We start from the raw sequence: 15,448 nt of genomic DNA on the forward strand, positions 1-15,448 counted from the left end.
GAGAAATGGAGGTTTAGGATTTTATTCTTAATCATGTTCAGAAGTATACCATATATTTGCAAATATTTATATACATGTATGCATATCACGGAGTATAATCTTTTTTTTTTTTTTTTTTTTTTTTTTTTACAAGACAGGGTTTCTCTGTATTGTTTTGGAGGCTGTCGGTCCAGCCTGGCCTCGAACTCTCAGAGATCCGCCTGCCTCTGCCTTACCGCCCGGCTAAGGAGTATGATCTTATATTAAAAACATTTTTGATGGTGAGGTTAGCATTGATAGAATATTTTAATATATTGCTTATCCGTATTTTCTGATTTTTAAAAATAAGGCAAGTGGATTCCCTTTTAGTTCTAAGAGTCTCATTTAAAAGTGGGGGTGGCGAGGAATAGAATTATTAGATAGTATTTTCTTTTACTGACAAAATGAACGAAGAGGTACTCTCCAGACCTGACCTAGGCTACCCAGAGCACGGCGGGAGGGAGGAAGGGAACAGGGGTGGGGGGATGCCTGAGATAGCCCCGGGAGAAGCGGGAGATGCAGAAGTGCGCATGCGCAGTACCTTTAGGGCGGGTGTAAGACCTGTGCTTGGACAGCCTTGGTAGCCAATTAAAGACCAGCGTCAGAGGCTTCTTCCTGAGAAGGCAACCGGAACTTGTGCTTCTGCTGCGCTGAGGAAAAGTCGCTACCGGAAAAGCCAGCGCTGAGGTGAGCGGGCGGCCGCGGTTGGCAACCGCAGCCTGATCCTCTCTGTCTCTCCGCCCCCGCGGCTCTGCGTCTCTCCGGGCGTGGAGCGCCGCCGAGGCCCGGCGCGGGGCATCCTGGGAAGCCCGGGCTCGCCTTCCCCAGGCGTCGCTCAGCGGAGCCTGCCGGAGGCCGAAGGTGAGCCGAGCGCTCCCTCCCCGGGCTTCCCACGTGCGGGACGAGCGGGGCTGGAGGTTGGGAGACCCGAGTTCTTGTCCCCACGCCGACGACTTTTAAACTGTCGTGGCCTTAGCCAAGACTGTCCCCCTTCGCCATTGGTAAAATGAGAAGAGCCAGTTGGGAGCGCAGGGGCGGGGGTGGGGGAGACCACGAGCGGATCTGGATTCCCCATTTACCAGACTTTCGAGCGGTCCCAGGTACAGGGCACAAAGTGAACCAGGTCTCTGAGCTTGCGAAGCTTTCCCCCCAAAAGCGAACGAGTTTTGCTAGTGTTAGTAGATGACGACCTCCAGCGGCGTTGAAAAGTTCAGTTTAAACCGGTGATGGGCGGATCCTGTCCTGGGGCAGGCTGTTCCGCGGGCAGCTTGGCAACTTAGTGGAGTTCGGGGATTTGTACTTGGGCACAGAAACAAACAAAAAACCCAGGGTGAGAAGCCCCGCCGTACCGTTTGCCAGCCTTTTGATCTAATGCACCACGTTGGGAATTGGCTTCTTGTCTCTAAAAGCGAATTGGGAATAGTTGTGTCGTTGTGAAGATGAAACGACGGTGTAAATGACCGGTGCCAGTCACTTACTGGAAGCCTTTGGGAAACTGCGGGTTTGGTGCAGGTGTGGGGAAGGGACGCACAGAGCCTCAATTTCAAAAGCCCTCAGTGGGTGAAATTAGGCTGTTATTGCAAGAGAACATTCGTGTTTTAGGTATATACCGAAGTACTCAGGGGAAGAGGTGTGGGGGTGGGTGGGGGGCCCAAACAGTTGGAAATCTGAAGAATTTGAAGTGGCTGCCCTCAGATTTAACATAGTCCAAGCTACTGGTACAGAACCCGTATGTTACTTGCCCCAGTTGATGTTGGTAGATGGATGGTGTATCTTGAAATTCAGATCAGTGTGAAAAAGCACTCCGGAATCTCCTCATTGGATAATACACTTAAACTCAAATTGGAATAGCAGAATCTTGACCATATGTGTTGCAGTATTGTTTTTTTTTAATTATTTGGAAAGTATATAAAATGTTAATGTGGTAATAAAACTGCACTATACTAAGCTTGGATAATAGAAGTGTGAAACTTAACAATGCTTTTTTGTTTTTGTCAAAATGTTTAGTCTTTTAAGTGTTCGGTTTTGGAAACTAGTGCACAATAGAAAGCAAAAGTTATTGTGATATGCGATTGATAAACACTATAGGTAGTTCCACTGTGGGAAAGAGTAGTAAATAAGGCATATGACATTTGCATATAAGTGTCCTTTTTTCCAGAGTGGGTTCCAACATAGGCCTATACACCCCCCCAAAATAAGTCATGACAAATAGTATATCGCGTACCATACAAAAGCACCCCAGATTTGGACCCTTTTCTCTTAGTTTTTAGAATATATATTTTGTTCTTTGAGAATTTTTTTTAAATTTTATTTTCCAGTTTAAATTTGGATAAGAAACAAGGTTGCTTCACAAGTCAGTTCCAGGTCCCTCTCCCATTCCCTCCCTTCCTCCTGAGCCCTCCCCCCCCTTGTCCCCTCATTTCCCCAGGGAGGGTGAGGCCCTCCATGGGGGTGTGCATAGTCTGTCATTTCATATAGGGCAGGGCCTAGACCCTTCCCCAAGAGTTCGGGTGAGAGTGCACCTCACATTGTTCTATGGGAGTCCAAAGTCCGTGTGTATACTTGGGATGGGTACTGATCTGCTGCCCAAGGCTCAATAGATTCCCTAGGCCTCCTCACTGACACCCAGATTCAGGGATTCTTTGAGAATTTTATACACACACACACACACACACACACACACACACACAATGTGTTTTGATCATACCCACTCCTTCCCCCCCTTATACCCTGAAGACCATCACCATATCTCACTCCCAACTTCATATACTTAAAAAAAAAATAGTATTTTTAAAGATAGTATTTTTAGCACAGGCTGACCCAAAAATGAATGTGTAGCCCAAACTGGCCTTGAACTCACAGCTGTCTTGCTCTATAGTGTGAACTACCACATCTATGACAGTTTAGGCCCTTTTTCGAGCAAATGTTTCAAAAGAACAGTGAGTTCAGTTCTCTGCCGAACCTTTGGTGTACTTGACTGACTGCTTCCCATTTCATATGCTTTCCATTTGTCAGCTTACATAGAACACGTGAGCCCTTAACCCTGGCATTCCTCTTTCCTCACCAGGCAGAACAGGTTCTTCATAGTCACATGAAGTCTGGCAGACCAGAGTGCCCTTTAGCAGGTGATAGGGACTTGAAGAGATTCAAATAACTGTAAGGTTTCCAAGCGACACTGCTTGGTGTTCTCAGAATTTCCTTCGTGGACAGTCTGCATACCTTGATTTGAGTGTGTATTTAGATGCTAGAGATTATTTCATGACTATCATCACAGTTACCTTCATTGCATGAAGCCATAGCTTTGCTTTATTTTTCTCTTCCTTTGCCAGGGTCACCTGTTCTTTCTTTTAGGGTGAAATTAGCACACATGTCTTGACTGGCCAACAAGTTTTCAATTTTCAAGGTATACTTACCATCAGGAAGCGTAAAGATAATATGGTCTGAATTCACAGTGTACTTCTGAACTTCGAAGTTGGTGTTGACCAGGCTGCCCTGGTCATAGGTTGGTAATTTTTTTCCTCATCAGTGAAGCTTCATGATACAGTGACAGCTGTCATAAGAGCCTCTTCCTTCCCACCACACCCCTTTATTTTCAGTATACTTTGCCTGGGTCTATCTTTGAAAAATTGACAGGTTTTGGGGTCTTTTGTCCTCTGGAAGTTTTTTTCTTTTGTTTTTTTCAGTGCCATTACAATAATTATGGGTACCTGCCTTCTGCTGGAATGGTGTGCCTCTCTGGGTGTCTCTGCTGCACAGACACCCCCCCCTAAGATGCGAAGGGGGTGGTGTCTACAGAAGATCCTAGGCACAAAGCTAAAACAAGACTCTGCACATCTATCTGTAGGCTGTTATCTTTCTTTTACCTCAGCAGACACCCAACTGATTTGTGGTGCTGCCCCAGTTTCCAATTCTCTCAGGGTTTTTTTTTTTTTTTGGTTTTTCGAGACAGGGTTTCTCTGTATTGTTTTGGAGGTTGTCGGTCCAGCCTGGCCTCGAACTCACAGAGATCTGCCTGCCTCTGCCTCCCGAGTGCTGGGATTAAAGGCGTGTGCCACCACCGCCCGGCTCAGGTTGTCTTTATATATGAAAAAGTATAACTTTTGTGTATTTAACTGCTGTTGAAAGCACCAAGGACATAAAGGAAAATAAAATGGGTGTTAACAACATAATCTTTAATTAGAAAATAATTGATGGCCATTCCCTTTTTGTAGATGTTGGTTTTAAATCTGAGATCATCTTGTCTTGGACCCTATCCTGTCAGAAGAAGGAAGAGCATGCTCTGAAGTCACTCATGGGGGTTGGGGTAGTGTTGCATGGTTCTGCTCTGAATCTGTGTTCTATCTCTTCAGGTTCTTGATTGTCTACAATGGGTGAACCACAGCAAGTGAGTGCGCTCCCACCACCTCCGATGCAGTACATCAAGGAATATACAGATGAAAATATTCAGGAAGGCTTAGCTCCCAAGCCTCCACCTCCTATTAAAGACAGTTACATGATGTTTGGCAACCAGTTCCAGTGTGATGATCTTATCATTCGCCCTTTGGAAAGTCAGGGCATTGAACGGCTTCATCCTATGCAATTTGATCACAAGAAAGAACTGAGAAAACTCAATATGTCTATACTGATTAATTTCTTGGACCTTTTGGATATCTTAATAAGGAGCCCTGGGAGTATAAAACGAGAAGAGAAGCTAGAAGACCTTAAGCTGCTTTTCGTACATGTGCATCATCTTATAAACGAGTATCGACCCCACCAAGCAAGAGAGACCTTGAGAGTCATGATGGAGGTCCAGAAACGGCAACGTCTTGAAACAGCTGAGAGGTTTCAGAAACACCTGGAACGAGTAATTGAAATGATTCAGAATTGCCTTGCTTCTTTGCCTGATGATTTGCCCCATTCAGAAGCAGGGATGAGAGTTAAGACTGAGCCAATGGATACTGATGATAACAGCAATTGTACTGGACAGAATGAACAACAAAGAGAAAATTCAGGTCACAGGAGGGACCAGATTATAGAGAAAGATGCTGCCTTATGTGTCCTAGTTGATGAAATGAATGAAAGACCATGAGTATTTTTTTCTTTTAGTGAGTGGTGTCATATATTAGTTTATTTTCTCTTGGGCAGTCTTAAGAGGTATAACTAACGATATAAATGGACTTTTCTCAATTGAAATGCTGTAGGTGATAATTTAACAGTAAGCATAGGCAAGAAAGTATATTTGAGTAATGATCATAAAAAAACAGAATGTTTGCTATTGAATGGGATAGTCCTATTTTTGGAAGTGGAATAAAAATTTTAAGTAATACTGAATTGTCATTCTTACAGGGGAGTTATTTCCTTTAAGACTAATAAAGGGCATCAAACTGTATGTGTGAAATTATAAAATGTTTAGATTTATTCCAAAACAATACAGGAACTATTTTCCTGATGACTGTTCTACAAACTCAGTATTACAGCCTTCTTCCTCCTTATCTTCCATAGAAAATTTGCTAGGGACTTCCCCTACCCCCAGTCAGGTAATCAGTCTTTGGTTACTTAAGTTTATGTTCATTTTAGTCATTAAAATATTTATGTGCTAACTATGTTTCCTTTGTTAGCTGTCTATGTGAGTGTGGATGCATTGCCTGCAGAGGCTAGAAGGGTGTTGGCTTCTTTGGAGCTGGAGTGAAGGTGGTTGTAAGCCATTTCTGTGGATGCTGAGAACCAAACTGGTACTGTACAATTTCAGTATGTGCTTTGAGCCACTGAATCATCTCTCCAGTCCCTGCATTATTCCTTTAAAGCCGACCCCAGGTCTTAAGTCTGAAAGCTTGTAATGGAAAAAGGTTTAGTAACAGAAACTGCTAAATGTTCACCAAATATTCTTATTTTCTTTTGAGATATGTTGCCTAGATGTAGCTGGCCAGCCATGTGCCACATTTCCCCACACAGTGCCATACCTCCATGTGAGGCCATTTGACTATACTCTACTTAAGATGGCAAAAGTTAAGTTTGAGTCCTTGTTTTGAATAACAGAACGGCTCCATTTCTTAGCTAGTTTAATTTATGTGAACAAGAGACTTCTTTGGAGAACGGATTTTTTTTTTTTTACTTTTGCACTTTTTTCTAATTCATCCCTCTTGAAACAAGGTCTTAAGAGGGTAGCTTGGTTATCAAAGGCTGCCTGCCTGTCATTGTCTTAATGTAGACTAATGATTTTCAAATGAGTTGTAACATAACTTCTCTTGGGGGACCTATTAGAAATGGAAGTTTCCATGCCACACCTGAACCAAAAACTGAAAACAGTGTGAACAAGCCTTTCATGTGATTCTGATGTAACCTCAAAGTTAAAAACCCACCCATAGATAGATGTAATACACTTGGTTTCCTAGGGAAGTGCATAAAACTTCTCAGTCTCTGGTTTGAGCAAAAGGATTTATTCTGTCAAGGTCATATTAGCCCTGGAGCTTTCAGAGCTCAATTTTTAAATGGTTATAGTCCAGTTCTATGAGAAATGTGTATTCTTTGCCTTCACAAATGGATATAGGATTTCCCTAAAGACACTGCTATTGAGCAGCTGTTCCTCAGTCTCAACTTTTTTTTCCTGGTATGTGTTTGGTAAGATTGTGTCTTAGTCACTTAGCCTTTATAGCGCCCTCAGAAGAGTCTTGCTTCCAGCATAGCATGCTCAGAACACCTTGCCCATATTATCCCTTTGCAAGCATGTATAATGTGTTGGTAACACTGTTCTGATCACATACAAAGTTATCCACAACTGAACTTATTTTCACTCAATAATGAAGTACAGATTCAGAGAGCTTGATGCAACCAAGATAATACAACTAATAAGTGGCAGAATTAGATTAGAAAATAGGTATTCCATGACAAGCGGTGGTGGTGCACTGTCTTACTTGGGGTTTCTATTGCTATGAAGAGACACCATGACCAGGTAACTCGTATAAATGAAAACATTTAATTGGGGTGGCTTAGAGTTCAGAGGTTCAGTCCATTATGGTGGAATATGGTAGTGTGCAGGCAGACATGGTGTTGGAGAAGTAGCTGAGTCCTACATCTTGCCAGCAAGAGGAAGTGGCCTGAGACATTGGGCAGTGTCCTGAATATAGGAAACTTCAAAGTCTGCCCCCACGGTGACACTCTTCTAGCAAGGTGATGCCTCCTAATAATGCCACTGCCTATGAGATTATGGGGGCCAATTACATCCAAACTACCACACACCTTTAATCCCAGTATTCTGTTTCATAGCCAAAGCACTGAACATCATTCACAGTCCTCTATCTGTCATATTGTTAAATCATATATGGAAATAGCGCTATTCCAGTTTTTTAATACTGAAATTCATGCTTGTAAATACCGCATGACCCTAGAGAACACATTTTAAGATTCAAAGAATGGCTTCTTTTGAACATACTAAGGCATAATGTATTGGTTAAGACATCTGTAGCTTGAGAAGATGTTAATGTTTGTAACTATCTAAAAACCTTTCTTGGTCAATACTGTTCTTAAGCATCGTGAAAACTGAAGCTTCAAGTTTATGGTTTCCTGGGACTGGAACCTATGTGGGGTAAGAAGTTGGCAAAAAAATTTTTTTGGAGGGGTTCTTTTTTTTTTTTTTAAAGTTTCCTTCTCATCTCCATTTGGTTGTAAACTTTTACTGTAAATCCAGTTAGTAGGCATTGAGGACCATACAATTTCTGTTTCATATACTTGAGTCCTATGGCTCGACAACAGTCATAGACAATAGGTAAATGAAAGTACTATGTTCAATTCCAACTTTTATATAAACAATAGGAATAAAATACAGACAACACAATTTGAATTTCATTTATTCAAGTATTTTGTGAAGTATTCTTTTGGGTTTTGGGGCCACTTAAATGTAAAATTCTTCCCTGTGGGAATTTAAAATCAAACACTAGGTTTAATTTGGCTGATGGGCCACATGGTTTGTTTTAAATCTCAAAGTGTTATCACAGAGATACTAATGTAGTGACAGTAGGATGCCTCAATTGGTAAAGGTGCTTGCTCAGAATTCGTGGTAGTGGGAGAGAATGGACTCTGAAAGTTGTCCTTTGACTTCTACATACATCACACACTGATAATAGTAGCAAATATACTACAGAAATAAAAATGTTGGAAAGAAAAAACAAGTCAGGTGGTGGTAGTAGATACCTTTAATCCCAGCACTCAAGGAAGGCACAGGCAGGCAGATCTCTTGAGTTCAAGGCCAGCCTGATCTACAGAGTTCCAGGAGAAACCCTGTCTTGAAAAAAACACAAAGACAAAATAATCTTTATAGCTACAGTGTATTATGCAGTAGTATTTAGAAAGCTATGGACGTCAGCTAGTATCTTTCCTACCACTCTCTTTTTAAAAGTTTATTTTATTTTTGTTATTTTGAGACAAGGTCTTCCTATGTAACCCTAGCAGGTCTGGAACACACTGTGTAGACCAGACTTTCAGTGATCCTGCTGCTTCAGCTTCCTGAGTGTTTGCATTCCAGGAAGGTGGCACCACACTCAGCTTCGGTTTGTATTTTTCATTTGCAGATACTTGGATATACTTATGGGGAAGAGTGTACTTCCATGCAAGTGTACACTGTGTACGTCTTCTGTTGACCTTTACCATTAGAGATTTAAGGACAGCCCTCATTCTGTAATGAGATGCTGCTGCCAGCAAGTGGCAGTCTTACTTAAGTAAGTGTAAGGCTGCAGACAGTTGCAGCGAGAACCAAAATGAAACCTAGAGGCACTGCTTATATAAGCTCAGTTATCCTCATTGTGAACTGAATTAGGTCTTTACGTATCTGGTTGGTATCTGTTAAATCACCGATGGCTGTTGAAACACACCCATAATGCAACTGGGACTGGTGGCTGGCTAACACCTGGGATCTCAGCATTCTGGAGGGTGAAGTGGATAAGAGGGTGGATTTCCAGACTCATGAATGTCAGCATTTATCTATGACAATGTCCAGAGTGGCATTGTAGGTAACTGAAATGAAAACAACGGAACATCTAAAACAGAAGGGACAACAACTCTTTTGAAAAGTTCACTCCCATGTTCAGGGGTATGCCTTAGTTTCTTCCTGAACACCTTTCATATCTTAACCCTAGTACTTAAAACCTAGTAAATTAGGAGGTCTCTTCCCATAACCCTTCTCCGGGTTACCATGCATATCCCTCTTAGGGTCCTCCCTGCTTCCCAGACTCTCTATCGGTGGGATTGTAGCTGGCAATCCCCTGCTCCATGTCTAAAATCCATATATAAGCATGGTAATCCCGAGAAGGGTTATGGGAGGAGACCTCCTAATTGGATTGGGAGCAGGGGGGAGGGGAGAGGAGAGGGAGATGGGAGAAAGAGGGAGAGAAGAGGAAGAGAAAGGGGGACACTGGAGAGCAGGAAGGTTGAGCCAGGGCAAGAGTAGAGGAGAGAAGGATGAGAGATGCCATAATAGAGGGAGCCATTATAAGTTGGAGGAGAGATCTGGCACTAGTGAGATCTTCACAGATCTACAAAAATGACACCAACTGGCATTAAAGCTACCTTAAATGTCCTCCCCTGATAGTGAGATTGATGACTACCTTATATGCCATTCTAGAACCCTTATCCAATGGCTGATGGAAGCAGAGGCAGACACCCGCAGCTAAAAAATGAACTGAACTCTTGGAACCCAGTTGCAAAGAAGACTAGTGAGCAAAGGAATCAAGATCAGGCTGGCGAAACCCACAGAGGCAGCTGAGCTAAACAAGGGGGAACTTATGGAACCCAGACTGATGACTGAGAGATCAGCATGGGACTGATCCAGACCCACTCCCCCCAACCCCGAACTTGGGTGTCAGAGAAGAGGCCTCACAATTTATTTATAGATCAGTATTTATTCCTGGCATGCAAATGGACTCTGGGAGCCCATTCCACATGGAGGGATGCTATCTCAGCCTAGACAGATGGGGGAGGACCTAGGCCCTGCCCGGGATTATATGACAGACTCTGAAAATCCCTCATGGAAGGCCTTACCCTCCCTGGGGAGCAGAAGGGAGATGGAATGGGATGGGGGGTTAGAGGAATAGGGGGTGGGGGGTAGGGGGAGGAGGGGAGGGAAAGGGAACTGAGAATAATATGTGTAAAAAGTTAAATAAAATATATATAAACCTAGTAAAAACCACTTTAAAAAAATAGAATGGTTCCATCTGCCTAGCATAGGTCCTGGTGTCAACAAACCCCGGCTACTCTCAATCTTGGTCAGAGAAGCATCTTTTTGCAGTGGGGAGCAGTCAAACAGAAAGACATATAACAGGGTCAAAATGATGAGAATGAGAGACTGAGTGTTCTGCTGTAAACAGGACATCTCTATTAATGACTCCCCCTCACACCCAGGATCAGGGCACATTCCAGAAGAAGGGCCAGAAAGAATGTAACAGTGGGAAGATGGGAAGGAGTGTTGGTGTGGGATGCTGTCCTCTGGAGGTGAGATGGCTGTTCAATCATGAGTTCACAGCATTAGTGGAGACCTGTAAAAAGACCTACACAAGATCAAGCCAGTCAAAATTGCAGCATAGATAGGGTAGTTGGTCTCAGTTCACACTCCTCAGAGAGTAGTCTTTGGCAGTTGATACCTAAGAGAGGAACTATCAACTGTTTTTGGAAGTTTTCCCATGCTCCATTGGATGGCCTCACACCCATACAGATAAGGACAGCACTAACTGGACGAAATGGGTTATCAAATAAAACAAAACAAAAGCCCCATGAAGTTGTGAAGGAGGCTTGTTGAAGATAACGAGAAGTTGGAAGGAGAAAATGGGGAATAGATATGAAATTCTCAAAAATGAAGAAAATCAAGGGAATAGACAATTTGAGGTATATCCATTCCCAGAAAGACTTTCCAATAACAAACAACCTACAAGGATACAAATAGCTAGGGAGGATCTTACAGATACACTGTCCAGCTAAATAGATAGCAAAACACCATAGATCACATGATTTAATTCATAAATTGTTGAAAACCAAGAAGAACTGTAAGCATAACTTTGAGATTCATATGTAAGTAGTGAAACTTTTAGAAGACAGAGAGGACCGGTGGTGTGCCCGGTTGATGAAATGATGGTGTAAAATGCTAAAAGCCCTGGGTTTGATCCCCAGCACTGGGTTTGGTGGCTCATATCTGTAATATAAGCACTGGGGAGGTGAAGGAAAGAGGAGTTCAAGGATACACAGGGTGTTAGAGGCCAGGCTTGGATTCATAAGACTGCCAGAAAACCTTATCACTACAAAATTACATTGCAATATCAAAGATAATACTTACCTATAGAAGCAAAGTGTTGCGGTCAGGAAAGAACAGATGACTTGGAGTGAGGCATCAAATGGGCTGTAGCAGAGTGGGCTGTATTTTTTAGTCCACGTTTACTTGAATATTGTTTTGTATGATTGAGTAGTGAATTTGTGTTTATGCAACAATCTATTATAGCTTCCATTAAACAAATTTGAAACCTTAAAGCCATATTATGAAATCATTGTCCAGGCCTTTTATTGGAAAATTATTGTCTGACAAGAAGATTTTGGCAAAGGCATGAAGTAACAGAATTCTTTCTGCCAATGGACATGTAAAGGAGAACAAGAACTTTGGAAGGCAGCTAAGCATGGTCTTGCAAAGTGGATGTCTTTGATCAGAGAAAAATGAGCACACAGAACTTGGATGAAGACCAGAAGTAGTAAGATGAAATGAAAACATAAAAGGTACCTCATCAGAATTGATGGATGGTGAGCGTGTCTATGAACTGAAGAGAATGGGAACTTAGCCAGCTGAACCTGTACAGCTGTTAGTAAGCTGTCAGAAAGAAGAAAGCCATGCTGGCTAGCAGTATAAAGGATATGTCACACCACTTCCCTTCTGCACAGCCTCTGTGGGCAATAGTGGGATCTCCATTTTCAAGATGAAACTATAAACAGGGTTTCCCACAGTGAATCACACTACAGCAGAATGTTTTCACCAGTAGACACTTTTCATCCTTTGTAGCTGCATGGCTGGAGCCTGAGTGAGCCGGTGAGGGGTACTCTGTCCACAGCCCTCTCATTTCCATGGTGAGGACATTTGCTTTTTTAGATAGACTTCCCATAGAAGCCTCTTGACCAGTGAATGCGACAGCTCAGAAGACAACTTGTCCTCACTGGGCCACTGTTTTCTGTGCTTCTGGGTAAAGAGCACTGGAGAGGGTGCTAAGTACTTTTGGATAGGTTTGAATATGACCCAAAGCTTAATTTCTCTATCGTCCATTCATAATTACGAGATATAAAAACTAGTAAGTACAAGAGATCGCTATCATCTCCTTAATGTTGTGAAGTTCAAGACCTTGTGAAGCATGCCCTTCTTTCTCTTTTAAGAACAAGAATATGTAATTTGTTTGTTTCTTTGTTTGAGACAAGGTCCCATGTATACTAGACTGACCTTAAATTCTTGATACTCTTTCCTCTACTTCCTAAGTGCTGGAATTACAAACATGTACTTGGTTTATTGGATCCTTGGGATAAAACCCAGGGCTTCATCCATGCCAGGCAAGCACTTTACCTATCTAGCTATATCTCTAGTCCAAGATCCACATTTATTTGGAAAGACAGTCACATTAGTGTCTTTCCCTGTTGGTGCAATAAAATACCTGAAAAAAAAAACAACGAGAAGAAAAAAAGTTTATTTTAGCTCAGTTTATTCAGCACACTGCAGGGAAATCATGGCAGCTTGTCTCATTACATTCATAGGAAGCAGCCAGAAACGAATGCTAGTGCTCAAATTGCATTCTTCTTTTTGTTCAGAATGGGATCCCATCCATGGCATGGTGCTGCCTGTATTTAAGATGCATCTTCCCACCTCTATTATTGTAGCCTAGGAGTTCTCTTACAGACACACTAAATCCCATCAAGTTGGTAATCAAAAATAATCATCGTAGCAGGCTTATGAATCTCGAAGCCTGCTTCCTTTGTCCATGGAGGTTCTCTAGGACATGTTTCTGTTTGCTTTCCAGCATCCACTGGCCCTGGAATGTACATTTATTTATTTATTTCTATTCATTCATTCACTCACTTTCTTATGATGCTGAGGAGCAAACTCATGGCCTTGGGCAAAAACTTTGCCACTGAGCTACATCCCTAGCGTAGTCCTGAAATAAAAAAAAAGACTTTAAAGCTTCTACTTCTTTTTAACTTACACATAAAAGCCCTACATATTTATGGCATGCCTTGTGATTTTTAATATTTAAATCAAGCTATTTCGTCTTGTTGGGGGATGTATACTATGGATTCGATGATTGAACCCTGATCCTCATGTACGCTAGGCAAGCACTATACCACTGAACGACCCACTTGACCTCGTTTTCTTTTTAAACATTTTGTTTTGAGACAGGGTCTTGCAGTTGTTAGTTTTTTTTACTCTTTGGAGGGCCCACTACCCAGCTCCCAAATAAATATACATGGAGGCTTATTCTTTCTTATAAATGCCCAGCGTTGCCTTGGCTAAATTCTAACCAGCTTTTCTTAAATTATCCCATCTACCTTTTGCCTCTGGGCTTTTATCTTTCTATATTTCTGTATACCTTTCTTTACTTCTTACTCCATGGCTTACTGTTTACCTGGATGGTTTGATACTCCAACGATAAACGGCACACTTATTAAGAATATATAGGTAAGTATTTATTGTAGAAATTACTCACAAGAGAAAAACAAGCAACCCAGATGAGCCGAGTATTTTTCCGCTGCCAAACTGGAAGCCGAAAAGAGAGCTGAGCGAGAGGTTCTGCTGCTCAGTCTTTTATTCTTTCCTCCTTACACGTCCCTAGCCATGCCCAAAAGTGGGCCTGGCTAGTGGTGTAGTTCCACCGCCCTGTCTCTAGTCATGCCTAAAGTGGGTGTGGTTAGCGGCGCGGTTCTGCCCTTTCATTACCACATCCATATGTGTCTTTAGAGTGCCACATGGCTAATGGCGGAGTCGTGTTTCCCCTACAATGGCTGGCCCCTATGTCCTCCTCCTTTTCTGGCTCCTCCATCTCTCTTCCCAGATTTCTCCTCCTATTTATTCTCTCTGCCTGCCAGTCCCACCTAGCCTTTCTCCTGCCTTGCTATTGGACATTCAGCTCTTTATTAGACCATCAGGTATTTGAGACAGGCAAAGTAACACAGCTTCACAGAGTTAAACAAATGCAACCTAAAGAATGAACACATCTTTGGATCCTTAAGCAAATGTTCCACAGCGTAAACAAATGTAACACATCTTTAACTGATATTCTACAACCAGGTCTCACTAAATTACTCTTGCTGGCCATAAACTTGCTCTGTAACCCAGAAAGACCTTGAACTTGCAATATTCAGTCTCCCAAGTAGCTAGGATTTCAGACCTGCACTATCATGTCTGGCTTTCTTTTCCCCTTTTTGTTTTGTTATCTGTCTTTCTGTCTCTGTCTCTCTCTTTCTCCCCCTCTCTCTAAGTGTTAAAATATGTATTTTGTTGTTGATGATGGTTATAATGTTTGGTTTTGTTTTGATTTTTTCTTTTTTCATTTCTCTTTTGAGACAAGTTCTTGCTATGCATACTAGACTTGAATTCTCCTGCTCTTAGCTTCTAGGTCATTTATAATTTCTTTGTGGTGAAGACATTAAACAATCTTCCCTGTGTACCATTCTGGCTTATAATTCACAACGTAGCCCAAGGTAGTCTTGAACTCATGATACAAGACTCAATTACCTCAGTGCTGAGACTATGGGCATGAGAAACCACATTTAATTTATTTTCATGCAGAGGAATGTGTCTGTAGCAAGAGATGAGACTACACTACAGGAGATACAGGTTTTCAGAAACTAGTGTGTGGGAGCTGTGGGCTGGCCAATTTGGCATCTTTAGATGTGCAGCAATCAGGTAGTTATGTTGCAAGATCAAATTCAGAGCAAGCTGTGAGGCTTAAAAAAAATCAACCTGAAGCTCACTAAACCTCTAGAGCTAAATTTCCCTTGCAGGAACCATGACAGAAACAGGAACTAAAGTACGTGATACCACCAGGAAGCAGACAAGCCCAGAATGCAGACCATTTCACACAGATGTGGTTTACAGAACCAGCGAGTGACTGGGAAATGAGAAGATTGTCATCAATTAAAAGAGACTGCGGCATAGCAACCAGCTCCATGTAGATGCCTTGTCCTTGTCTAAGTCTGGATGAGAATAAATCACTTAAGTAATATTTTTGAGATATTTTGGTTACAGTCTAACATGTGAGGTATAGAAAATCATCAGCAATTTTGAGTAGCAGTGGTACATGGCTACACAAAAGGGCTTCCTTTTTAGTTTTGGAAGGAGATGCACATTGAAGTCTGAGAGGGTGGCATATCAAGTCTATGTTTTTTTTTAAAACTCAGTTAAGCAAATAAAAGACAAAAAAGATACAAGAGATAAAAATTATGTGAT

The 15,448-nt window shown here is 42.0% G+C and overlaps 1 protein-coding gene across 4 annotated transcripts; it reads left to right on the top strand.

Annotated features, from left to right (window-relative positions):
• Positions 1–568: 568 nt before the first annotated feature.
• Positions 569–5,323, top strand: Med7 (mediator complex subunit 7). 4 transcript variants are annotated; one of them, XM_005071892.4, is made up of 3 exons: positions 763–879; positions 3,348–3,520; positions 4,368–5,323. In XM_005071892.4, the coding sequence occupies exon 3, from the start codon at positions 4,385–4,387 to the stop codon at positions 5,084–5,086; it is 702 nt and encodes a 233-aa protein (XP_005071949.1). In that variant the 5' UTR covers positions 763–879; positions 3,348–3,520; positions 4,368–4,384; the 3' UTR covers positions 5,087–5,323. The 4 variants fall into 4 exon arrangements, with proteins under 4 accessions (XP_005071950.1, XP_012970162.1, XP_005071949.1 ...); XM_005071893.4 differs by lacking the exons at positions 763–879; positions 3,348–3,520 and adding an exon at positions 569–705; XM_013114708.3 differs by lacking the exon at positions 3,348–3,520 and having other exon boundaries at positions 743–879.
• The last annotated feature ends 10,125 nt before the right edge of the window (positions 5,324–15,448 follow it).

This window comes from Mesocricetus auratus, unplaced genomic scaffold, assembly GCF_017639785.1.
Source record: "Mesocricetus auratus isolate SY011 unplaced genomic scaffold, BCM_Maur_2.0 Super-Scaffold_100007, whole genome shotgun sequence".
NCBI lineage: Eukaryota > Metazoa > Chordata > Mammalia > Rodentia > Cricetidae > Mesocricetus > Mesocricetus auratus.

Coding starts and splice junctions, on each gene's coding strand:
- Med7 (XM_005071893.4), top strand. CDS start 4,385: ATGGGTGAACCACAGCAAGTGAGTGCGCTCCCACCACCTCCGATGCAG.